The 27,266-nt window shown below is 39.5% G+C and overlaps 2 protein-coding genes across 3 annotated transcripts in view; both read right to left on the bottom strand.

Moving 5' to 3' along the window:
- RASGEF1B (RasGEF domain family member 1B) overlaps positions 1–27,266 on the bottom strand; it is a 613,492-nt gene that overhangs the window by 481,858 nt on the left and 104,368 nt on the right. For both annotated transcript variants that reach the window (XM_054553339.2, XM_054553340.2), the window contains exon 2: positions 8,400–8,447. In XM_054553339.2, the coding sequence (XP_054409314.1) occupies positions 8,400–8,447 (48 nt within the window). The remainder of the gene's footprint in view (positions 1–8,399; positions 8,448–27,266) is intronic.
- On the bottom strand, positions 13,079–13,474 carry LOC100439561 (cytochrome c oxidase subunit 5B, mitochondrial-like). The gene has a single exon (XM_009240145.3). The coding sequence runs from the start codon at positions 13,472–13,474 to the stop codon at positions 13,079–13,081; it is 396 nt and encodes a 131-aa protein (XP_009238420.3).

Genomic DNA, 27,266 nt, shown 5'->3' on the forward strand with positions numbered 1-27,266 from the left:
TGGCAGGTGCTTGTAATGCCAGCTACTCAGAAGGCTGAGGCAGAAGAATCGCTTGAACCCAGGAGGTGGAGGTTGCAGTGAGCCGAAATCATGCCACTGCACTCCAGCCTGAGTGATAGAGCAAGACTCCATCTCAAACGAAAAAAAAAAAAAAAAAAAAAAAAAAAAAAAAAAACAATGGAGACAGTAAAAAGATCAGTGGTTGTCAGGAGTTGAGGGGAGTGGAGATTAGTAAGCAGAGCAGAAGAGTATTTTGGGCAGTGAAACTATTCTGTTCGATACTACAATATTAGATAGATACATGTCATTATACATTTATCAAAACCCCTAGAATGTTCACCAAAAGTGAACCCAAATGTAAACTACCATGGATTCTGGGTGATAAAGAAACATCAACATAACTATATTGATGATAACAAATGTACCACTCTGGTGCAGGATGCTGAAAATGAAGGAGGTTGCGAATGGGGGCAAGGGAGGGGGGATTGAGTGGAGGGATTCGAAGGGCAAAGAACACTGCTAACGGAGCATCAGAATCGAATGAGAAAACAAGAATAACACAAGAAATGTTCAAGAGCCTTTTTTCGTCTTTAGCAGGAAAAATTAAAAGCTACTTCTCCAGGGACCTGAGACTAACATTAGGCATCACCACTGTCCATGGCATGGTTTCTCTGCTGTAACGTGGGGGCACAGGGTGTTCTTATCAATATTTATGAAACTCTCAGATACTAGATACAAAAGAGAAGGAAGTTGGGAAAATTACAAATATTAACAAAATACAACTTCTGTTTGGAGGAGAGTTTGCGGTTGAGTGGGAACAAGGGACACTACACTCATAAGTGAGAAGGTTCATGGGCAATGGGGGTGGGAGGAAGATCATGGACTGAATACAAAAGTGCTAGCCTCAATGCTCCAAACTGGAGTATTGGCTGCCTACCAATCATGCATTGTGACCCTAGGTCATCTAACCAATTGATGTTTCCTGCTGAAGTAATCGTGAAGGTAAACAGTGTAATTTTAAGAGCAAAGATAAGGTATTTCTACCAACCAAAACATGTACCCTGCTTGCTAACATGTACCCTTCTGCTACCTATTAAAATGCAAATACCCTTAGGAGATATTAGACTTGAAGTCATATAAATCAAGTGTAACTTACTGTGAGTTTATTTATCTGATCTGAGTAGACTGCTTTGATAGGAAAAAGGATATAGTAAACTCAAGATCACTGAACACCATGGCATGGTGAAATGTTTGGCTGGAGGAATGAGGATATTTAAAACACTCTATTAACTTTAGGCTTTAGCAAATCAATTTTCTTTCTGAAAAAATGGGATGAAAACACTGAAGGCATGGTCCATGAAAGAAAGAAATGATAAGCTGGACTTCATTAAAATTAATATTTTCTCCTCTGTAAGACACTGTCAAAAGAATCCAAAGACAAGCCACAGACAGGAAGAAAATATCTGCAAAAGACATATCTGATAAAGAACTGGTATGCAGCACACCAACATGGCACATGTATACATATGTAACAGACCTGCACGTTGTACACATGTACCCTAAAACTTAAAGTATAGTAATAATAAAACTAAAAAAAAATCTAAATAAAGGGAGAGCCATTCCATGTTCATGACAAAAAAAAAAAAAAGAACTGTTATCCAAAATATACAAAGAACTCTCAAAGCTCAACAATGAGAAAGAAAACAACCAGATTAAAAAATTGGCCAAAGACTTTAGTTGACACCTCGCCAAAAATGATATACATATGGCAAATAATCATATGAAAAGATGCTCTATATCACATGTTATCAGGCAAATGCAAATTAAAACAATTAGATACCACAATATACCTATCAAAATGACGAAAATCCAGAACACCAATAACACCAAATGCTAACAAGGTTGTGGAACCATAAGAACTCTTTCATTGCTGATGAGAATGCAAAAGACAGTTTGGCAGTTTCTTACAATACTAAACATACTCTTACCATACAAGCCAGCATCACACTCCTTGGTATTTACCAAAAAAAGGGTTGAAAACTTATGTCCATCCAACAGGAATGCTTATAGCAGCTTTGTTCATAATTGCCAAAACTTGAAAGCAACCAAGATGTCCTTCAGTGAACAAATGGATAAACTGTGGTACATCCAGACAATGAAATATTATTCAGTGCTGAAAGGTTCAGAGCTATCAAGCTATGAAAAGACACGGAGAAAACTTCAATGCATATTACTAAGTGAAAGAAGGCCATCTGGGAAGGCTACATACTATATAATTCCAACTATGTGACATTCTGGGAAAAGCAAACTACGAAGACAGTAAAAAGATCAGTGGTTCTCAGAGGTGGGGGTAGAAGATATGAAAGGCAGAGCACAGAGGATTTTTAGGACAATGAAACTATTCTGTAATGATACACATCATTATGCTATAATGATATAATACTGTAATGATACACATCATTATGCATTTGTCAAAACCCATATAGTATAATGCACCAAGTTATATAGATTGGATGTTGTCCCCTTTAAATCCCATGTTGAATTGTAATCCCCAATGTTGGAGGTGGGGCCTGGTGGGAGGCTACTGAATCATGAAGCCAGATTTCTCATGAATGGTTAAGCCCTATCACATTGGTGCTGTTCTCGTGATAGTTCTCACAAGAACCAGCTGTTGAAAAGTGTGTGACATCATCCCCCTTGCTCTCTCTCTTGCTCCTGCTGTCACCATGTGACATGCCTGATCCACTTCGCCTTCTGCCAAGCTCCCTTAAACCTCCCCAGAAGTCAAGCAGATGCCAGCATCATGCTTGTACGGCCTGCAAAACCATGAGCCAATTAAACCCTTTTTCTTAATAAATTATCCAGTCTCGGGTATTTCTTCATAACAACACAAGAATGACCTAACACACCAAGAATGAACCTTAATGTAAGGTAAAGTCTTTGAGTGATAATGATGTGTCCATGCAGGCCCATCAGTTGCAATAAATGTACCATTCTGGTGGGAGAACTGACAATGCAGGAGGCTATGCATGGTAAGGGGCAGAGGGTATACAGGAAATCTGTGTACCTTCCACTCAATTTTGCTGTGAACCTAAAACTGCTCTAAAAAAATAAAGTATAATCTGAAAAAAAAATTTTAATGAAAACAATGCAACCACTGAATGTTTGCAAAGCAACCAGAGCATTGACTGTATACTATTTTACTATTGTTATTACTCTCGAAAAGATACTTAGGGAGCAGTGAGTAGATTTTATGGAATGGAGACAAAAGAGTCTTCGATTTCTCTCAGCCTAGCTCACTGAAGTTCTACATCAGGGAAACAATATTCATGTGCAAGTTTTTGTCCTGTATTCATTTATTTTCCTCTGATTCTCTTGAGCCACGGAGATCAAGGACAGGTTTTGGGTATTCCCGTGTCCTACAAAATATATCTCCACAAAACCTAATCTCTTTAATTTTTCCAGAATTTCCAGAAAAAACTACAAGATCTTGACCACATGACTATGACCTTGAAATTTTCTCATGAGGATCTTGGACACCACCTCTACACCTTGCTGACCTCCAAGGCCAGCTTCCCCTTAGAGTTCTGACCGAAGTACTACACAAAGCTCTTCCCTTAGTTCATTTAGGACTACTCAGGCAGTTGGCACTTTTAAACAAAAGAAAGTAAACATAGGCGGGGAATAAACCATTTTTAAGAAGGCTGACATATAAAAGAGGTTCCTGATCTTATCACAGTTACCCACTACCAGGACTCTAAGGTCTTGGCCGTCCTAGACCCTGTCTCCCAAGCTATCAACCGTGTTAGAGCAAAAAGGCCCATTAAGCATCATGGCATCCAGCCTGGACCCTTTAACTCTCACATCCCTGCATGCATACTTCTTACCACCTACCACCAGGGACCCAAGGGCATTCCAGTGTGTCTGGCCTCTCAGCCTTTCCCACTAATTCCCTGTGACTAGTTTGACATTCGTCTCTTCCCCAGTTAATGAGGGACTGTCCTTCAGGAGAGGCAGCTGCCCTCCCCTCATATCTCCCTACACCCATTAATCTCCCTTGGACATAGGTCAACTTGGTAGTAGGCCTAATAGATATTTTACCCACATTACATCTACGTAGCAAGACACACACACATAACACACCTGCCAAGATGAAAAAGAGTGAGGGAGAATGTGCAGCTGAGATGTTGCATCATACTCACTACTAAATTGTAAGAAACAGTCTTGAAAGCAGGGTCCATCTGTCAGTGTTTATATAACCCTCGATGGCCAGCACAGCATCCAGTACAATTAGGCACCCAATAAATAATTGTTGCATTAAATAATGAATGAAAACGTTTAATGATTTCTCCCACTGTTTAAAATCTGAAGTGAAAGACCAGTCCTGTGCTCTGACATAGCCCCTGATAAATTTTGAGTTTTAAGGAAATCCTCAATAAAGCCTCCATTGATCAAGCTCCAGGATTAACTTCTCTCTGCTGTTTACTTTCCAACACAGAAAACTTTAAATAATTTAAAATATGTAAAGTTGGAGGAATTAAATTAAATAACTCACTGGCAATGGAACCACTCCAAGGCAAAGGCAATATAGATACTTCCAAAACTACACATAAAGTCACCAACGCAAAATGAACTTCTCATACTTAAAACAAGCAAAATATATTTAACAAGAATTAGTACTTACTGAGAACCTACTATGTACCAAGAAGTATGATCGGCACATATTTTATATTGTTTTGTTTAACCCTTACGACAGCCCTACACATTAAGAAGTATTATCTCCATTTTAAAAAAGACTCAGAAAAATGTTTCTGTCCACAGTCACTTGTTTAAGGGGTTAAGGGCATAAACTTTTGGATCCAGACTGACTAGGTTTAAATTCTGCCTCTGCCTCTTCCTAGCTGTGTGACTCTGGACAAACATAGCTTAACATATTTGTGCCTTGGTTTCTTCATCTGAAAAATGGAGCTAATAATTGTGCCAGTTGCTAAATTATCATCGCTCATCTCCAAGCCCACATTTCTATTATCTGCTTTGTGATGCTTGGGGCTGGAACTTTGAGAACCACATTTCGGCTGAGTCAGCTGCTTCTTGTAATATCTGCCAGTAGGGGCGCTAGCGAGAGCGGCAGAGCCCGAGGAGGAACATGGGACTTGCCCCTTCCGTGTGCTTCTTATGAACTTCGCCTCAGCAATACCATCCTTTTTTCCTTCCTACAGAGCCACTGAGCCAGTTTGTAGATTTTCCAGAATCAGCCTCATTATGTGCCCCTCAGGGACACTGGCACCCGCCCCCTCGTTTTTCCAGAATCAGCCTCATTATGTGCCCCTCAGGGATACTGGCACCCGCCCCTTCCTCAGAGATCTGAATTTCAGCTCTGTGGGGCCCTTCCTCCAAGTGTCCAGGAAGTGTTAGTAATCCCAGCTCTTTCCTTTGCTCCCTCAGCCCTGGAGATGGCAGCTGCTCCCTGGAATTGCTTGCTACCTGCCTGATACCTTACAGCTCTCTTTCTACCCTTCTTTTTACCCTTTTCATTACCTTGTTAAAACATTGCAACCAGTTAACCGGTTAGATTCTCTTTTCCAGTTATTGGTGTGGTATTCTCCTGACAAGCCCTGAGAAACAAGAACACCTACCTCATTAGGTCACCGAGACTATTAAATGAGTTCATCGTAAAATCTCGTATTGTACCTGGAGCATAGGGCTTGCTATATCAATGTTAACTCTTTTTATATGGTAAGTATTGGAGCTGGGTGGGAACCTGGGTCTGTCCATCTTCTCAATCAACATAATGTTTCTCTAACAAAAATAGCTACTGTTGACACAGGCATGGGCTTAATGCTTCCACATACGTTGCCTCTTTTAATCCTCTTCAGCACCTCTTAGATGCTTTGAATTTTTGCAGTGTTTTTTTCTCTGATAATTGGCATTAACAAAGGTATTCTGAGTTACTATTGTGTCCGGAATTGGTGGGTTCTTGGTCTCACTGACTTCAAGAATGAGGCCGCGGACCCTCGCGGTGAGTGTTACAGCTCTTAAGGTGGCGCGTCTGCAGTTTGTTCCTTCTGATGTTCGGATGTGTTCGGAGTTTCTTCCTTCTGGTGGGTTCGTAGTCTCGCTGGCTCAGGTGAAGCTGCAGACCTTTGCGGTGAGTGTTACAGCTCTTAAGGCAGCGCATCTGGAGTTGTTTGTTCCTCCTGGTGGGCTCGTGGTCTCGCTGGGTTCAGGAGTGAAGCTGCAGATCTTCGCCGTGAGTGTTACAGCTCATAAAAGCAGCGTGGACCCAAAGAGTGAGCAGTAGCAAGATTTATTGAGAAGAGTGAAAGAACAAAGCTTCCACAGTGTGGAAGGGGACCCAAGCGGGTTGCCAATGCTGGCTCGGGCAGCCTGCTTTTATTCTCTTATCTGGCCCCACCCACATCCTGCTGATTGGTAGAGCTGAGTGGCCTGATTTGACAGGGTGCTGATTGGTGCGTTTACAATCCCTGAGCTAGATACAAAGGTTCTCCATGTCCCCATCAGATTAGCTAGATACAGAGTTTCCACACACAGGTTCTCCAAGGCCCCACCAGAGCAGCTAGATACAGAGTATGGATTGGTGCACTCACAAACCTTGAGCTAAACACAGGGTGCTGATTGGTGTGTTTACAAACCTTGAGCTAAATACAGAGTGCCGATTGGTGTGTTTACAATCCCTGAGCTAGACATAAAGGTTCTCCAAGGCCCCACCAGGGCAGCTAGCTACAGAGTGTCGATTGGTGCACTCACAGACCTTGAGCTAAATACAGAGTGCCGATTGGTGTGTTTACAATCCCTGAGCTAGATATAAAGACTCTCCACGTCCTCACCAGACTCAGGAGCCCAGCTGGCTTCACCTAGTGGATCCCGCACCGGGGCTGCAGGTGGAGCTGCCTGTCAGTCCCGCGTCGTGTGCTGGCACTCCTCAGCCCTTGGGTGGTCGATGGGACTGGGCGCCATGGAGCAGGGGGCGGTGCTCATCGGGGAGGCTCGGGCTGAACAGGAACCCACGGAGGCGGGGCAAGGCTCAGGCATGGCAGGCTGCAGTCCCGAGGCCTGCCCCGCGGGAAAGCAGCTAAGGCCCGGCGAGAAATCGAGCGCAGCGCCGGTGGGCTGGCACTGCTGGGGGACCCAGTATACCCTCCACAGTCGCTGGCCCGGGTGCTAAGTCCCTCATTGCCAGGGGCCAGCAGGGCCGGCAGGGCCGGCCGGCTGCTCCAAGTGCGGGGCCCGCCAAGCTCACGCCCACCCAGAACTCCAGCTGGCCCGCAAGCGCCGCACACAACCCCGGTTCCCGCTCGCGCCTCTCCCTCCACACCTCCCTGCAAGCTGAGGGAGTGGGCTCTGGCCTTGGCCAGCCCAGAAAGGGGCTCCCACAGTGCAGCGGTGGGCTGAAGGCCTCCTCAAGTGCCACGGTAGCCCAGGCAGAGGAGGCGCCGAGAGCAAGCGAGAGCTGTGAGGACTGCCAGCACGGTGTCACCTCTCACTATGTGCATTATTCTGAAAAGCTAGGCAAGTACTCCCATCAGTGCAAACTTCTACAGTGGAAGAATAATATGTAAATATGAACCTCTCTAAAATTAAACATGAACTTCTCCAAATTTGCCCCATGTATCACCAGGAATTAACTTACGTGTGTATGTGTGTATTCATGTGTGTTTCTCTGAGAATTAATATTTTGAAATTTCATATTTTCTATTGTTTGAATTTCTAAACTATCAATGAAATATAGAACCTCAAAATTATTAAAAGGCTACTTTGCACCAGGTACTGGGATATAAGTGTTTTCACATATATTATTTCATTTTATCCTTAACATATGCTACCCTAGTGGGTATGATCATCTTCTCTATACAAATATGTTCAAGATCACATAGCAAAGTGGCAGAACCAAGAATTGAAACCAATTCTTTTTGACTCACAGAGCTCATGTTTTAACCAATTCATCACAGGTCATAAGTGAGGGTTATTCTCCACAACACATGTTGAGAGAATAAAGTTTAGTAAAAATATGAACTGAGATAGGAACAAATTCCTTCACTGTGAAGTGCTTAGCAAATAAAAGAGCTGAATATAGCACAGTATCTTCTGACCTTGCTTTCAGAATTGCTTGTAAGTCATGGGAAAATTCTCAGGTTCTGTCACTGGGTTTCAAGAATCTCCCTCAAATTATATTTCATTTCAAGGATCCCTCTCCCATTTCAGTTTTGCTATTATGAAGGCAAAGCATATGAGAATAAGAACTACTTTGTTTCTGGGTATGCCCTGGCCATCTAAAGACAAGTCATTCTCTTCAGGAAAAAAATAAATAAATAAATAAATAAAAGCACCCACCCAAAATAATTATTTTTTAAAGAAACAATATGGAAGAAAAAACATACCTTTTGCTTGGTGCTTGATTTCAGGCCAACTCGGGAATGACTTTTAGACTAGAGGAAAAAATGAGAAAGAAATCTATGAAAAACACAGTATAATAGTAGAATGTATTTTGAAGTCATTTCTTCTATTATAGGAGGTATAAGTTTTAAGTTAAAATCCTTTCCCCTAAACTTCCTTCATAGCATCTAGAAATCTAAGACTAGAAACACAGCACAGACTCCAGTGTTAAGATTTGAAATTTACATACTATTTAAGTTCTAGAGCTGAGAATGCAAAGACTGACCTATACTTTGGCAATGCCTTGTTCATATTTACCAAGTCAGCATCTTTTCTTAGAGGACACTGGCAGAAACCAAAAACTGCAGCACATGAAATGCCCGCAGCTCTAACAAAGGAAAGGGAAAGAAGGAAGAAAATGAGTGAAACAAGAGGCAAGAAAGAAAAAAGAGAAGGAAAGGAAAGAAACAAATGTCCTCTAAATTGGAACACAACAAAACAGGCAGAATGAAGAAAACATGCTTATGGGAAGATTTCCAAGTGCATTTCTATAGGGCAGATTTTAATCTGTTAAATAAATTTTCATTACATTGAAAAAAGCTCTCAAAAACATTAGTTCTTACATAGGGCTTTTTTTTCTTCCGATTTGTTCATGATTATCTAAATTGATCTGGGATTAGCAAAGGTAAACCAGGCATTAAGCCATGCATAAAAATATTTTGATATGGAATATTATTATGATTTTTCTCCCAATGAGAAAAAAGCAAGTCAAGCTTACTATATTTAGTATTCACATAGTGAATATATTTTTCTTTAAACATACTATGAATCAAAGTTAACTCTAAATTATTTGCTGCAACATAGCTAGAAAAAATGTCTTCCTAAGTCAGCAGTCCTCAAACTTTTTCGTCTCGAAGTCCATTTATACTTTTTAAAAGTATTGAAGTTTGAAGTTCCCAAAAAGCTTTTGTTTATATGGGTTATATCTACTAATATTCACCTTATTAGAAATTGGAGTTGAGAAATGTTTAAACATGTATTTATTAATTCATCTTAAAATAGCAAGAATAAATTCACTACATGTTAAAAAACATATCGTATGTATACACCAAAACAGAAAAAAATAGTGAGATGACATTTATATTTTTGCAAATTTATTTAATGTTTAGCTTAAAAAGAAGACAGCTAGATTCTCAAAACTGCGTTTAATTTCATCTATTTTGATAGGTTTTTGCTTTCAATAAATGAAGAAAATCCAGCTTCACTCAGATATGAGGTTGGAAAATGAAAGAGTATTTGTAATGATCCTTTCAGAAAATTGTGGATATTCTTCTCTGATAATATGCCAAAACTTGACAAGTGGTAATTTCTTAAGGGTTAGTTGCAATAAATCATCTGAAATCATACCATGAACATTTTACACTCTGTTACATTAAAATGTGTTGGTCTATTTTACACTTTGAATAGATCTTTTGTAGCATCTTGTATTGGTCATTTTGAAAACATTGGTTCAGTGAGTTATGCAGAATTCCCAAATGTTGACCCATTTCATTATATAATATCCCTAAAATCATATTTGTTAATAACCAACCTCACCAAAAAAATCTTCAACTGCTTTTAAGGTATTAAGCTCATAGTAACAGATAGAAGCTTTCTAAAATTCTAATTTTCTCTTGAAAGCTTGAATTTTATCACAGGCAACAGATACCGTCAGTTGCTTCCTTGAAGTAATACACTTACTTCATTCATTTTTGCAAACATGTCTGCCAGCCACCTGCATCTAAATAATCATAGTTCATCTCTTGTTCTTTTAAGATAAAATGGTATTTTATGAAAAAAGAGACTAGTTCAGCTCACAATTCGATTGCACAGTGCTCTTCCTCAAAACAGCCACTGAACCTTTGAATGGAGCAAAAGTGCTGTATGCATACTTTCCATTTTATCACACAGAATACTAAAGAGATGTGTACTCGAGGGTTAAGATTTAACAAACTTAATAATTTTTAGTATTTCATCAAGGGCATTCTTAAGTGAAACAGGCATTTTTTTTTCCTGCAGTGCAAATACACAGTGGTCAAATTATAAAGATTACTATACAGTTTGGTGCTACTGCGTTAAGTCATGCTAAAGCACCAACAGTTTTAGCCACCATTGTTTCTACACAATCAGTGCAAATGTCACCCAATAAAAAAGGCAAAGAATGTCTTCTTAATATTATGACAAGAGTTTTTACTTCTGAGATTCCCTTTGAGAATTGCCACCCTTAGTCATTTATAACAGTTGAGCCTAAAGCAAAGAAATAGATCTTATGAGGAACAGGGCCAATGAAAAGCAAGTTGTCATTGTCCCTACTTCCCTTCCGCTGCCTTAGACAAGAGAGACCAATCAGTAGTAGACTTCCTTCTAATGGACAGAGCCAGGATGGGGAAAGAAACTTGAGATGAAATCGAGTGTTCATCTTTCACTTATTCTTATCATGTTTTGAAATCCATCTAGACTGTTATGAGCTGAATTATTTCCCACTAAAATTTATATGTTGAAATTCTAACCCCAGTACCTTAGAATGTGATTGTATTTGGAGATAGAGGCTTTCGAGATAAATAAGGTAAAATGAGGTCATATAGACAGGCCCTAATCCAATATGACTGGCATCCTTATAAGAAGAGGAGATTAAGACACAAACAATACACATACACAGAGGAAAGGCCATGTGAAGACAAAGATATCCATCTACAAGCCAAGGAGAGAGGCCTCCAGATGAAACCAACCCTGCTGACAGCTTGATCTGGGACTTCTAGTCTCTCTCAGAACCGTGAGAAAATAAATTTCTGTTATTTAAGCCACCCAACCTGTGGTATTTTATTATGGAAGCTCTAGAAAACTAATACAAATCTACTCCAAAGAAGAAGTCAAAAATCCAGAAAATGGAGGTCCAGCAAAACTAAGCCCTGAATCAAAATGGACCATTATCATCACATTCATTGTCAACCATGTAGATCCTGAGAAAGTAAGTCTGGATCAATGCTTCTCAAACTCTAGAGTTCATAAAGATCAGTTAGGGGGCTGTTAACGATTCCATTTTCCCAACTCCAACTCCAAAGATTCCAAGTAAGAAGATGTAGGTGTAGGATATCTCCCTGGAATGTGCATTTTAACCAGCACCCCAGAGAACTGAAATAGATATATGGTCTACAAAGAATAATTTGAGAAACACTCACCTACCAAGGACAGTGGTAACTTGGGCTAGGAGAATTGAAACAGGTAAATGTTGGCAAATTATTCACACTAGGCCAAAAGCAGATCTACAATAGTTCTTTAACCTCTCCAATTAAAAAAAAAATAAGCATACAAATTGTGTGTTTATTTATATTTTTTAGAAATTTGGCTGGGCTTCTATACCATATTAAATTCCACAAACATCCATGAATATGGCTGTTGTATACAACTCAAAGTCATGACAGTCAACATGACTTAAAGGAAAAGCCCTCAATTTCTATAAAGGATTAAAAGCCAATTCAATTCTAAAGAATTGCCTTTTTTGTTTGACATTAAATGACCTCTTGGGTCTTGACAGAATGGAGAGTGGGCTTAATAAAGATCATCTGTATTGCACATTCCATGCTATGGAGTGGGTCTCCTATTTACAATCCGGTGGCCTTCCAAAAATTTCTTTCATAAGTTAGGTGTTAAAGACTAGAGTTTACTTTCCCCATACAGATAATTTTATAGGCTACACCACAAAGGCCTATTTAATGACTAATATAACTGAAATGCTATGTAATTGCAATAAAAAGCAGTAAACTACCACGCTACTGACAATCAAAGCAGAAAATAATAAAAATCAATTAAGAACCTGTTTTACTTTTTCTGTATATCTTGAACAATAGTGTAAAACAAAATGTATATTTAATTTGAAGAAGATGAAGACCAAGGTAGAAATTCTGGAATTCTGAAGAGTCCTTTAAAGAAATTTCAAGACATGGTATTCGCAGCTAATGTGTCCGATGCCGCTCGCCCTTCCCTCCCAAGTGGATGGTTTTGCTTTTCTCAGTTCAAGTGCATCACCAGCATTGCTCTGATCTTTAGCAGCTATGAATAGGGTCACTCAGGACTCCTAGTGGTAAGGAGCAGCAAGGGAACTAAAAAGGCTATTAGACAGCTCCCTGAGGCAGGCACACTGGCCCAGGCCAGCTCTCACCAGAGATGGACTATTGCCTATTTTCACCTGTCCCCTAGCTTGGAAAATGCAGAAATGGGGAGAAAATGAAAAGGAAAAAAACTTGCTTTTCTCAAAAAATTGAGTAAAAATTCAAAAAGAAAGGAAAGATAAGGCAATGAAAACTATTCTACATGAATAACTGCCTCAAAAGAAAGAAGGAAAGTCATGGAGGAGAGGTAAGTAGGTCAGAAATTTGCCTAAGTCAGACTTTAGCTGGCATTAGTGTCCAAGAACCCCAAGATTGCTCTCTGGAACTAATGAATGGCAAGAAGGAAAGGAGAGCAGAATAGCTTGGCAGTGGGGAAGGTAGAGGAGGAGTTATTATGTTGTAACTGGCACCACATATACAAGAAACATTCACAGATCAGTTATACAGCCTGATCTGGTATATCAGCCAATACAACAGCTAGTCTTAGTTGGAAAGGAAAACTTTACAGCACATTTTGAGTAACTTAGTGCGTGGGCTCAGTGGGCCACCTGGTGGGACAGCAGCTTATTATAATGGGTTCCACAGCTAGGGCATTGCTGCTGGGTCTCGCCTTTGTGTAGCCAAAACCAGATGACAGCACTGTTGTCCTCTTCACAGATGCAGCCCACTATATTCTTGTTGGTGATGGAGGAAACTAAATTAGGGTCTTCCTTGGTGCCTGAAACTGCCTTTGGGGGTAATATACTGTATAGGTCCAGTCCCTTCCCTGCAACCATCATGACCTCCATCTCCAATCCAGTCATCTGCTCATCATCAGTAGGAACGCCACCTCCAGATGCCATGGAGCACACCACGGCCACCCCATTGGGACCACAGGCCCTCAGGGCCTGTGCAGCCAGTGCTACAGCTCCACGAAGTAACCTTGAAGCCATCATGCCCGCAACTTGGGGAATGTCTGTGTAATGTTTTATTGTAGACTTCAACACATTTAAATAAAAATAGCCTACCTAACAAGGCTAACCTTGACTCCCACATACACACACATACTCAAAAGAGGCAGGAGCAGCAGAAGAAAACCTTATAAAAGAAATCCCTCATTTCCCTCTATAATTGAATTATAACAAACTGTCTGGAATTTTGACCTTAACTTTTATAAGTAAGTGTTAATTAAAATAGTGTGTTCTCTAAAGTTACTCCAGAGTTCAAAACAGCAAGGGTTGAATGTGATTATGTTTTCCAAGCCTATTTATGAAAATGAGCGTTCTGACATCTAAGCCTGCTGTTGTGATTGAGTACAATGCATGCAGGATTTTAATGGAAACCAAAAGGGAATTTAAGTGCCTCTCCCAGCAAATACTACGCATTTTCCCCACCCGTGATACTACTCACATCGAGAAAGGGGTCCGCATTTATGATCCCTCTGCTATTTTTAGCTGAATTAGGAAATGATTCAGGTTGCTCTACCAACATCAGAGAATTCAATTTAAACCCCAAGATGAAACAGACAAGGGAGCGCTCTTAAATGTGGGCTTTGGTCTAAGCTCCCTTAATTGAACTCTGCAGGGTAATGTAATGGGATCACTCTGTAAATGGGGTGATTAGCAACCCAATAACTCATGGGAGTAATAACCTGTTTGGAAGTGTCACCCCATGCTCAGAGACTGGCACAAAGGACACCTCTGAGCTGATATGACATTAAGAAAGTCTCCCACATCACATCCATGTGTTGCTCGTTTTCTGGAATGACACAAGAAGAAGTGGCTAAAATGGAAAGTTCAGAAACAAGAGTGTTTGTCACTTCACAATTTGCAGGATGCTAACAACACAGTCAAGACTGACTACACAGCATTGACAGAAGATACTCCTCTGATTTGGGAGTTGTTTTTCAATCCAATCTTCTTTAAAAGAAATCATGAAGACAGTTTAAATTCAAAAGGCCTATGACACTCCGAACTGCAATTCTTTTAGAATGTAGGACCACCACCTGCTCGTCCACACTAGGGAAAGGGAAAGTATCTGACTTCCCAACAGAAATGTAAGGAATCCTTCCTTTTAGAGGAATATCTGTACAAATGCTTAGGACAAAACTCCTCTCTGGTCACTCTGGGCTGCTGTCAGGCCCTTCTAGATTCTCTTTTTCCAATTGTATTCTCTTCTCACATCTGGAGTAACTGGACAGCTGTGGGCCCAATCCTGTCTGTGGGGGATGACTGGAGAGTTATAATCCAGGGGGCCATGGTGGGTCAGTATCAGTTGCTGCCAGACATCTGTTGTTATTGTTTGCCCTGCATCCATCCCCTTCTTTCTGGTAATAGCACTGTATCACTGCAACAGTCGGGAACTCAGCAGGAAACACGGGGCTCTCTGGAGAGAGTTTAATCGAGCATAGTTGTACAGAGGTGCAGACAAGCTTAATGAAACCAATAAGAGATGGGGAGGCACCCCAGGCTAACAACAGTAGGAAGTGATTATCATCGCTAACCCCACACAGGCAATCTCTGAGAGAGCTTTAGCCACAGGAGAAAGTACTGCAGGGGCACAGTGGCTGCCAGCATGCAGCCCAGCAGGCGAGGAGCTGCAGGATTCTCTCCTGTCACCCTCCTATCACTTGCTGCCAGTGCCCATTGGCCAAACCAAAGTGGAAGGCAGAGGACAAGGGAGTTACGGTCTGCAGTTCATCTATTGATGGACACTTGAGTTGCTTCCAAAACCTACTGTTCTTAACCACCACACTTACTCATCTCCCAGATGCCTTTCTGCCTGCTGTCTACATTTACACCCTCTTCCAGGACTGCCTCATGACTGCTTGGGTGCTGTGGTCTGCCTGCTTGCCTTGTTCTTTCTTCCCACTGCTAACTAGTGCCTCCATCTGGCCCACCCTTAGCACCTGTCTAGTCTTGGGGTGGGGACAGGAGGGCTTTAGTTCTAGGCTCTAGTTTCTCCCTGTCTTCCCTGGTTGCCTTCACTCCTGCATGCCAGCCCTATCATGAACCACGTTAGCAACAAAGAGCAGGGTTTCTAAGGAGTGGTACTCCAAGCATACAAATTACTTAGGAGATGAATCCTTCTATCTCTTTTCAACATCCCTCTCAGGCATGTCACTGAAGCTGGGAAGCTCCTATTTCTATTAATAACTTTACAGTACAGAGGGGAAGAAGGAGCTGTGCTCAAAATAAAACAATGAACTCAGTGCATGAACAAGTCCAAGACAAATGACTATAATGTATTCTGGATTCATATGTCTCTGAGGCTAATTAATGTAGGAAAGTCTAATACTGAGCATTCTCTGAAAACACAATGCCACAAAGAAAGTGTTAATAAAGGCCAGATATTTTCACATGATAAACTCCAAATCAAGGGTTATGTCTTAGAGGTCTCTACCACTCTCTGAAGATACACAATAGGCATTTATTTATTCATTCCACAAATGTTTTCAAGTTTTTACTCTAAAATAGGTAACACGTAAATGCAGGGGATACAATGGTGAGCCAGGCAGATACAGCTCTGTCCTCAGAAAGCAACTAAGCCAGCTATGACTACAGTGTGATGGGCCTATTGATGTCTGTAACGAAGCAGTTGTGAAACTAACAAAAATCCAGGTGGAGGAGCTTCTTTTCCAGCTTACAAGTACTTTTTAGCTAGAGAAAAAGACATGAATCCTGAGAGGCAGACATTTCATTTGCCACCACAGAAATTGAAAGATGATTAAAATTGCTTAAAAAGCATTGAGAATACACTCCCACCACATCCCACTCCCCATCTCACATCCTTAAAAGAGCTTCATTGTTTTCTCTCTCTCTCTTTTGGTTGAGATCTTGTCCTCCTTTGCACCTCCTTCCAATAATACATGAAGGATGACACAGCCCTGAAGTGTCAGAAATGGTGACACAGAAGTCCCATGAGGTCATTTCCTCTTCTCTCCTCTTTCTAGAGTTCAGAGGAAACCAAAACACACACATGCACACAGAGAACTCTCAAAGCCAGTCAGTCTGAAGGTCTACACGTTCATTTACACTCCATGCATCCCCACATTCTTACAAGTAACTGTGGAACCCGATATATGCCGGTTGCTGTTGGGGACCCAGTGCTGGACAGGGTCAGTACGAGTACTGTAGATCTTCATGTGCAATGAAGCCATTACTAAGCCCTTTCTGAGCCCCACGTATATAAAGTATACCCCCTCCAGAGTTTGAAAAATCTTCAGTTTGTTTTTTTCACACTGGACTGTGGTTTGATTTTTATACTTAATTACTTAATCTATTTGGTATTTATTTTACTAGATTCCCCCATCCCCCCACCCCCAAAATGCTAACTGGACATCCTAACAATATCTATAGAAAAACTCTGCCCTTTGCCTCTGTTTTGTGTTATCTCTGGGATAATATTATTTTTTATGTGAAGGGACCATGATTAAAAAAAAAAAAAAAAAAAAGACTTCTCAATGCCTTTTCTTTCACTGTAATCCAGCTTCTTGCCCTGTGGTGTTTGGGAAGGGAGGGAAAGCATATTAAAGCTTTTTTCCACCATTACCTCAAATGAAGACTCATATCAAAATGAGATTGTTTACAGTCATTTTTTACATTTGCACTATAGTATAATATAAAACATGCACACATACATAAAACAACAAAAGAAAAATATATTTTTTAATTTGTGAATGAGTACGAAAATATTTTAATAATTGTAGCTTTTTAAAGGCTAAATAAAGTAGCCTCTCACAATATGCTTTTTCAGAATTTCCTTTGTAAATTCTATTTATTTTTTGGATAAATTATTCCCCATCCCAATGAGATTTTAATTGCTATGGTATTAAGCCTATAAATCACTGCAATTTGGGGAAATCTCTACATGATCTAATCTTTCCATCTGGGAGATATTTACTTTTAATGAACTCGGACAATTATGCTTCCCAAAGTTGCCCTTCATTTCCAGAATCCCTGACCACAGCCATCGTGACCTGTCTCCTTGAATAGCATCCTCACAAACACACGCACAATGACAGCCTCAGCATAAAAATGTGCCCCTCAAGTCCTCTTGATCATTGACCAACATGTATTAAGACTCTACATAAAGTTTGCTGCTGAAAATACAGCTCTGCCCTCAAGAGCCTTATAATTTAGTTGAATAGGTGTGTAATATGCCCAGAATGAAAAATAACCATAAAAGGTAGCATTTATTAAATATCAAATGTGCCATACCTATAGGAAGTAGTAAAGTGATGAGGACTGGGACCATTGATTAGAAGAAGATGCAAGTGTGAGTAAGACTTGAGGAGGCCTCAAACAGTAGAGTCCTGTTTAGGAAGGAAAAGATAAGAGTCCAACACAATGTCAGACACAAAGGTAGTCAATAACTGCTAAATAAACAAGGAGGGGCTTGCCAGGCAGAGACAATGCCATGGACAAAGGCACAGTGGGAAGAATAAATGCATACGGTGTCCCTAGGGAATAACAAGATGACCAGTTTCTCCAAAGGTTACGGAAAACTGGCAGAAGAGGTGGACGAACTAGGCTAGTTTCAAACTGATGAGGGCTGATAGGATATACTGTCATCTAAATATTCTATTAGAGACTCACAATTCTCTCAATTTGTTGTTAGTGTTCAATTCAATTCCACAAGCACTTACTGAACCCTATACACACCAGGCATTGTACACTCGGGATATCAAAATGGGTAAAACATTCTCTCTGCACTCAAGGATCTTCTAGCTGAACAGTCAAACATATAAGCAAACAGTCGTCAGTCAGTGTGGCAGGTATTACAACAGAAATGCAACCGCATAGAATATGGGAGCACGAAGGGAGAAGGTGCAGGAAGGCTTCTGGGAGGTGGCAGTACAAGGCTGAATTTTGGAGGATGAACAGGAGTTGTTAAGCACCAGAGAGGTGGACGGGTCTCCCAGGAAGACATAATGAAAAGCCATGAGAGAAGATGAGTCCCAGGACTGCACATGGTTAAGTAGCCCATGAGGGTCAGTGGTTGGGTACATATGACCAGAGAAATAGGTAGGGGTCTGGCTACTATTCAGAGAAGCCACTGAAGACTTTATCATGGAAGGAATGACGCAATCAGATTTGTTTTTGGAAAGAAAACTCTAGCAGGATTGAAGAGGTCTGAAGGAGGAGTTAGAAGAATCTGTAGTGTTTTAGTCATATTGCTTTTTTTATTGCCAGCAATAGTAGCAATGTGGGGTTTCACCCTATTCCCAGCACTGACACTAACAGTAATGCACCTTGGAAAAGTCATTTCTCCTCTGTGGCTCTAAGTTTCCTCACTGCAAAATGAAGACATTGTGCTAGATGACCCCTAAGCTCCAGATGACAATAATTCTTCAGGCCTTCTTATTTATCCTCAAGGAAAAACTGAGTATGTAGAAAGGCAGGTGGAGTTTCAATCTTTACTTGGATTTCCACTGAAGGTAAACAATTTAAATGAGCATGCTATCAAATTTATCAAAGATTTTATTCTTTTAACTTTTATCTAAGTTGTAGAGAGGCTTAAAAGTCCCAGAAAATTGTGCTTTATGTACCGCATGTGCTTGCATAGACTTTAAATTAAACTGCATTTATGAAAACCCTGTGAGCTTTTTGGATTAAATACTGTATTTCGGTCTTAAGAATTATGCCAAGTGCACAGAGTGCACCCAGAGGAACATTCACACTCTCCGATTGCTTATGCAACCTCCCAGTCCTAGCTCAGCCCAGTTTTATTAAAATTTCTATTAGTGCAGCTCAGTTATGATTAAATATTCTTCCTACTTTTTCAAGAAGAAAAGAATGCAGCTAACTCTTGATAGCTTGTGTCAACTGGGGACATGGATCACAGGGATAAATTAAATCCATAAATAATCCAGAACCTTAATTTAAGCCAAGAGCTTCAATCTCCTTCCTCAACCAACCTTTTCTAAGAGCTGTTAACAAAGTATTCAAATCGCCTTAAATAAGACTCCTTTGTACAGGGTCAGCTCTAGGTGAAATTGGGAGATGGCTACTTGCTACCCTCCATCCCACGGCCTACTTGCTCTGTATCCCATTCATAATGATCTTCTAAGTGTCAACTTGCAGTTTTCTTCTTATTTTACCATTTTGCAACTTGTGACACCGTTAACCACTCCTGGTTTCCTGAATGTCTACCCTTGGCCTCCACGGCTACTCTCCCCTGGGTCTCTTCCTACCTTGTCAATCATGCTATTTTGGGCTATCTCTTATGTCAGTTCTCCCCTCCCCACCCTGCTACCATTTGTGTTTTCTCTGCATGGTCTTTCTGGGAGATATCATTCACACCCATGGTGATGCCATATAAATATAGCCTGTATGACCTCTTTTTAAACATATATTAAATGCTCAGCAAATACCTGTGAAGTTGAATTGAACAACAACAAAAAAACTGGTTATGTGCTTCTAATATGAAATTTAAGTAAGACTGTACAGGGAATGTGTCTCTGCCTAGTTCATCTCTCCCATGTCTCTCTCTCACACACCTTTCCTCCATTACTGCACGAATTCCTGTCCACCTTCTGCTGCCCCATGATCAATAAGCAGCCTCCACTCTAACTTTGCAGACCGCATCTCAGCAGAAGCCTGGCTGCCACCTACTTCATGCGCCAGACACAGCAGTTGTCTGATAGGCTGTGGCTTATAGGTCCAATGTAAGCTTTACTAACTTCTTCATCCCCTTCTCAACCCCAATTCACCTTCCAAAACCCACTTCCAATGTCAAGACTCCTGTGAAGTATTATCCAGCTCTCTCTTTCTAGTCAAGCAGAATTTTTCAACCTCCACTAGACTCTGAAAATGCACTTTAGCTAAACCAATCTGTAATAGCACTGAGCAAATTGAAAAATAGTTGATGGTGAACTGGTCCATCTCCTGAACTAGACTGCAAACTCCCTAAAAGTGGGGACCATATTTTATTCCATTTTGTATCTTGTGACTAGCACAGTGCCCGATACATGGGGATCATATCACTACATTTATGTAAAGGGTTTTGACTAGACAAAAATAGTGGGTACTTATGGATCATGAAGGCAGGCTTTAAGTTGGGGCCTTTATCTTTCTTTTTTGCTTTTATTTCTTTTTTCTTTCACTTAATAACAAACACTGTTCAAAAAGTGTGGAAACTAATCCCATTTCTCATTCCACGACCAAATATATATTATACCAGTCTAAAACAGGGATACTTGCAATTTAAAAAATAAGGTCATGGATAGCCTCTGTATTATTTATAAATGACTAAAATATAAGAAACACAAAGTTCCAAATATAACACTGAACTCACCTATAGAGAAACACGCAGAAATTTCATAAAACATACGTTATATAAAGGTAAGGTACCATTATTTTTCTACTTGATAGGTTGTCAATGCTGAACACTGATTTGAAATTATAAAAACAAATGCTAGATGACTATCTTTGGTGCAGGCTCCTTACCCAAGGAGGGGATCCTTATCGTATGAACTTTCACTGAAAGCTGACTTCCCATTACCGGGACAACAATAGCTTGTGGAATCAACTACGTAAAAACAACAAGACAAAGAGAAGTGATCAGTGACAACATGACACAATACCAGTACAAGTATGATTGATAAGTTATGTCTGCGAGAATTTTTGTAAAACAAATCTGGTTTTCCAGTTGACTCACATTTTGCCTTAAGAGAAGTTTATCTTTGTTTCTGATTGCTCTCCAGTTGACAGCCAATAAAAGTGGCTTCTAACTCTTTACATGTATATTCCTTTCCTCTTTAGTCACTTCAAAATAATTTGTGATGTATAAATGTGTACTTTAATAACTGTATTTAAAAATTCTACAGTGAATCTTTTCCTTAAAATGCAAGATCCTTTGAAATATAAATATTGATTAAAGAATGCATCTATTTAACAGACCTGGAGCAGTTATTATCTACTGCTAAGGTTTCCACTACAGATGCAAGAAAAAAGTGTCCTCAAGCTTTCTGATTGTGACAGCCAAAACTGAATGGGGGAATACGGGGAAGAAACAGAATTTTGCAACTCAAAAATAACCTTGTAAACAGTGAAGAGCCTGCTTTCCTCCAAAGAAGAAATCTAAAATTTGAGTTTAAAACATTAGTTGGAGAATTTGAGTAGCAAAAAATAGACTCTATGTTTTCTTAAAATGTTAGAAGACATAAAGCCTATGGCCAGTATTTCCATGCTCTCACTACGTTAGTCCCTCCTTCCAACTCTCAACATAATGGAAAGAAATATACAGAAAGCCTAGACTTTAAAAGTATCTAGTAAAAGCCATTCTGTTCTTTACAAGAGGTTCTTTTCCTAAGTCAGAGTAGTCCCTATTACTTCATAAGAAAGTCTTAGAGACCCAGAAGTAAAATAAATTCCTCTTACTGTGAAGTATATCCCTTCCACACTACCTACTCTGTTATAGAACTTCAAATTGGATTTCTCCAATCATAAGTCTCAGTGTCAAGAGACCTCCACTCCTATTCAAAAGGCAATTTCTGAGAGTCTGATGTATGTCTACCACTCCCTCCAAATTCTGTTTGTTAGTCTGTTCCAAAGAACTAAAAGATGATTCTACTTTTCCTGGATTAAAAATATTTTGACTTGGTTGTCGGGTCATAACTCTCCCTTATCCCCATCTAAGACCTAGGCTCTTAGAGGAATTGTAGCCACTAACCAGAAATTTCCCCAATTGTATATTTAAATGCTCCCTTTTCCCAGATATCCCACTTGGTACTTCTATGACATCACTGTAGACAGGTTATAAGTTTAATGATTCTACTGACTCTGTGAAGTGTTAATGTTCACTTCACTTTTAGGTATCATAGGGGCTGCTTCCACATACAAACACTTAAATGCTTAAATTGGAATTTTACTAACACATGTTGCTGAGTCAGAGAGACTTGTCTTTAAATACAAGCTCTACCACATTTCTGTTTATATGTCCTTAACTATGCTACATAAGCTTTTGTTTTGTTTTTTTGGGTTTTTTGTTTTTGTTTTTGTTTCTGTTTTGAGATGGAGTCTCGCTCTGTCACCCAGGCTGGAGTGCAGTGGCGCAATCTCGGTTCACTGCAACCTCCACCTCCCGGGTTCAAGCAATTCTCTGCCTCAGCCTCCTGAGTAGCTGGGATTACAGGTGCCCACCACCACGCCCAGCTAATTTTTGTATTTTTAGTAGAGACGGGGTTTCACCATCTTGGCCAGGCTGGTCTTGAACTCCTGACCTCATGATTCACCCAACTTGGCCTCCCAAAGTGCTGGGATTGCAGGCATGAACCACCACTCCTGGCCACTACATAAGCTTTCTAAGCCTTGGTTTCTTTGGCTATGAAATGGAAGTACTAATAATAGCTACTTTAGAGGGTTTCCATAAGGTTAAATGAGAAAATGTCATAAACCACTTAGGACAATTTCTGGCATAGTAAAAACAGACAAGAAAGTATGGTGTTACAGTGGTGATAGTAGTGGTGGTGATGGCAGTAGTGGTTAGCTAAGGTGTAATTTTCAATGTGCGCTCGTGTTGTTTCTTCAACCAGTTCTTGAAGACACAAGGTTCCACAACCATAACTCATCCTAGGTTACCTTCATTTAAGAATACATCAAAATATAGCAAGATGCTCTGATGTGGCTCAGTAGCTTGCTTTATGTGTGCTATGTCCAAAACGACAGAAATGCTGTCCCAAGACATTAGTTTATTTTGTATGATTTAATGTTGCATTGTGAAAACATCTTATACCTTTCTTTGTTCTGTATTTGATTTATCTGCTCCCTCCCCAACTGTCAATTAAATTTTCTAAATTACTATCAATAGGCATATGAAAATCCACACAGCTTCACAGGGCACAGACCCATACAAGTACTTTGCAAGATTCTGGAGTACTTGGGCTGCCACTCCTGCCATGGCAAAACAAAAAGATTTGGGAGAGGTACATGCATCAGGGGCACAGAAACAAGAGAAGTAACGATGAAGGACCTTGCATTAGGTACAGGCTTCACTAGATATACAACTTATCTCCAGTAAGATAACAAAGAACAAGGTTTAGATAATTATTTTTGCAGCATATGCAACCCCTTGACACATTTCAAAAAAGCCCTAAATTAACTGGAAGCATAAATGAATTCTCAAAAGAAAAATTATTTCATTTCTAAGAAAGTATTCACTACTTGGACAGATAGCTGTGGTTTATTAATATGGTGAGTATTTGGAAGCCGTCTCCTTTTCACACAATTTTGACACATTACTTTGGGGGTTTTTGTTTGTTTGCTTGCTTGTTTTTGTGGGGTTTTTTGGGTTTTGGTTTTTGGTTTTTTGTTTGTTTGTTTGTTTTTACTTCATACTTACCTAATGACCTCAATACAAGTTTCACTGTGTGATGCTAAACTCTTCCAATGGCACCAAAATGTTACAATGCTATTTGACAATCATATAGATATATTTTCACCAAAAGTAGAGCATTGTGTAACCCCTAATGAATGCACTGTATGTATGGAAGAAAAGCCTACTGATTACTACCCATAGTTGAACAGAAACTTCTTACTTTGGTAAACTAATACTTACTTTCAGAATTGTTTCTGACTCATGGTTACTACGTGGAAAAAGTGAGATTGAGGTGGTCAAACAGTTTCCCCACCATTTTGGGTTCCCTGGCAGGAGACCTGCCCCTGCCTCAACCAATGGAAAACATCATGAGTGCCTGAAAGGAGAAAAACTTCTGAGGACAGCCAGAGACCAAGAAAGGGAGGTGGGACTAGCATCGCCAGCCCAGAAAATGCTGCTCTGTGTCTGGACCAAATGAGACATCACATCAGAGTGGCTGTTCAGCAGCACACTGTAGGGGGTTCATTCCATCGATTCTCTGGGTATGAACACCTACCTATCCTTCCCACACTGCAGGGATATCACTTTTGGGACCTCCTCTATCCAGGACAGACGGGGCTACAAAGTTTGCCAGAGCCAAAGCAAACCTGGGCATAAGGCACCATCAAGTACTTAAAAGGAGGCAGTGACCTGGCAGAAATGATATTAAATAGATATGTTGCAAAGAAATCTCTAAGCAAACATAATGAATAAAAACAAAAACAAGCCATGTAGAGAAGACTGAAATAATTAATCCTTCAATGTAAAGACAAAGATGTACATTCACAAGGAACAATAGCAAACAGGGAAACATGACCTCACCAAAAAGAAAAAGCAAGGAATCAGTGACCAACCCTAATGAGACAATGATAGGTGAGCTCTCTGATAAATAACTTCAAAATAGCAGTTTTAAGAAAACTCAGTGTTCTCCAAAATAGCACAAAAGGCAACTCAGAAATTTATCAGATAACTTTAACAGAGATTAAAATAATTGTAAAAAATCAAACAGAAATCCAAGAACTAAAAAAAAATTTGCTGAACTGAAAATTTTATCAGAGGGTCTCAAGAGCAGAATGAATCAAGCAGAGGAAAGAATCAATGTGCTTAAAGACAGGCTATCTGAAAATATACATCGAAGGAAAAAAATTAAAAAGAACAAAAAGGAATAAAGAATATCTACAAGATATAGAAAATTACCTCAAAAGACCAAATCTAAGAATCATTGATGTTCAAGAGGGAACTGACCAAGAGCAAGGGATAGAAACTTATTCAAAGAAATGATAACAAAAAACTTTCCAAAACATGAGAAAGACATATATATTCAGGTATGGTTAGGTCAAAGATCATTAAATAGATGAAACCCAAAAAAAAACTACCACAAGGCATATAATAACCAAACTTTCAAGGTCAAGGGCAAAGACAAAAGCCACAAGAAAAAAGGAACAAATAATACATAAAGGAACTTCAATTTATCTGACAACAGACTTCTCAACAGAAACCATACGGCCATGATGACATATCCAAAGTGCTGGGGTAGGGGATTGGTGGGCGGATACTAAAATGTCCACCAAAAATTCTATACCCAAAAAAACTACCTGATATCAGACCCCCCCACCCCCCCCCAAAAAAAAAGAAAAAGCTCAGGGAATTCATCACCACCAGACCCATCTTACAAGAAATACTAAAGAGAACTGCTCAATCTGAAAGAAAAAACAACACTAACTTGCAAAAAGAAAACATCTAAAAGTATAAAATCCACTGGTAAAAATAAGTAAACAGACAAACTCAGAAAATACTCTATCACTGGAATTGTGGTATACAATCCACTCATAACTCTACCATGAAGACTGAAAGACAAAGCTATCAAAAATAATAATAGCCATAGCAGCCTGTTAAGGATAGGCAATGTAAACATATATTAATTGAGACAACAAAAAAGCTTAAAAATGTGGAAGGGATGGAGTTAAACTGTAGAGTCTTTTTAGTTTTTCCTGTTTGTTTGCTTGTTTCTATTCTTTATGATCAAAGATAAGTTGTCATCTCTTTAAAATAACTTGTTGTAAGATGGTTTTTTCTAAAGTTCAACCACAAAGCAAAAACCTGTAATAAATATACTAAAAATAAAAAGAAACACATTAAAACATACTACACGAGAAAATCACTTAACCACAAAAGGAGACAGGAAAAAAGGAAAAGAGGAGTTACAAAATAACCAGAAGACAAGTAACAAAATGGCATTAGTAAGTCCTTACCTATCAATAGTAACATTGAATGAAATAAACTAAATTCTCCAGTTAAAAGAATAGTGTGGCTGAATGGATGAAGAAACAAGACCCAACTCTACGCTATCTACAAGAAATTCACCTCATCTATAAAGATACACATAGACTGAAAGTGAAGATATTGAAAAAGACATTCCATGCAAACAGAAACCAAAACAGAGTAGAAGTAGCTATGCTTATATAAGATAGACTACAAGTCAAAGATTGTAAAAGAACCAGAGAGGGTCACTACAGAATGATAGTGCAGTCAATCTGGCAATAGGATAAAACAATTTTAAATATCTATGCACCCAACACAGGAGCACCCATGTATATAAAGCAAACACTAATGCATCTAATGGGAGAGAAAGATTGCAGTATAATAATAGCAGGGGACTTCAACACCCCACTCTCAGTAATAGACAGATCACCCACTCAGAAAATCAGTAAAGAAGCATCAGAGTTAAACTACACACTACACTACAGATATGAGCCTAACTAACATTTACAGAACATTTCATCCAACTGCTGTAGAATACACATTTTTCTCATCAGCACATGGAACATTCTCCAGAATGGACCATATGTTAGGCCACCAAACAAGTCTGAAAAACTTCAAAAAAAAAAAAAAAGGTGAAATTACGTTAAGTATCTTTTCTGACCACAATGGAATAAAACTTGAAATTCATAATAAGAGGCACATTAGAAACTGCACAAACATCTGGAAATTAAACAACATATTCCTGAATGGTTAATGGGTCAATAAAGAAATTAAGAAGGGAACTTAAAAATATCTTGAAACAAATATAAATAGAAATACCACATACTAAAATCTACAGGATACAGTGAAAGCACTAATGAGGAAAAAGTTTATAGCAATAAATGCCTACATCAGAAAGATTTCAACTTGCCAACCTAATTACGCACCTCAAAGAACTAGAAAAGCAAGAACAAACTAAACCCAAATTTAGTAGAAGGAAAGGAATAATAAAGATTAGAGCAAACATAAGTGAAATTGAGACTTAAAAAATATAAAAGATCAACAAAACAAAAAGTTGGCTTTTTGAAAAGATAAACAAAATGGAAAATCCCTTAGCTAGGCTAAGAGAAAAGTAAGAAAGCCCAA

This window comes from Pongo abelii, chromosome 3 (assembly GCF_028885655.2).
Source record: "Pongo abelii isolate AG06213 chromosome 3, NHGRI_mPonAbe1-v2.0_pri, whole genome shotgun sequence".
NCBI lineage: Eukaryota > Metazoa > Chordata > Mammalia > Primates > Hominidae > Pongo > Pongo abelii.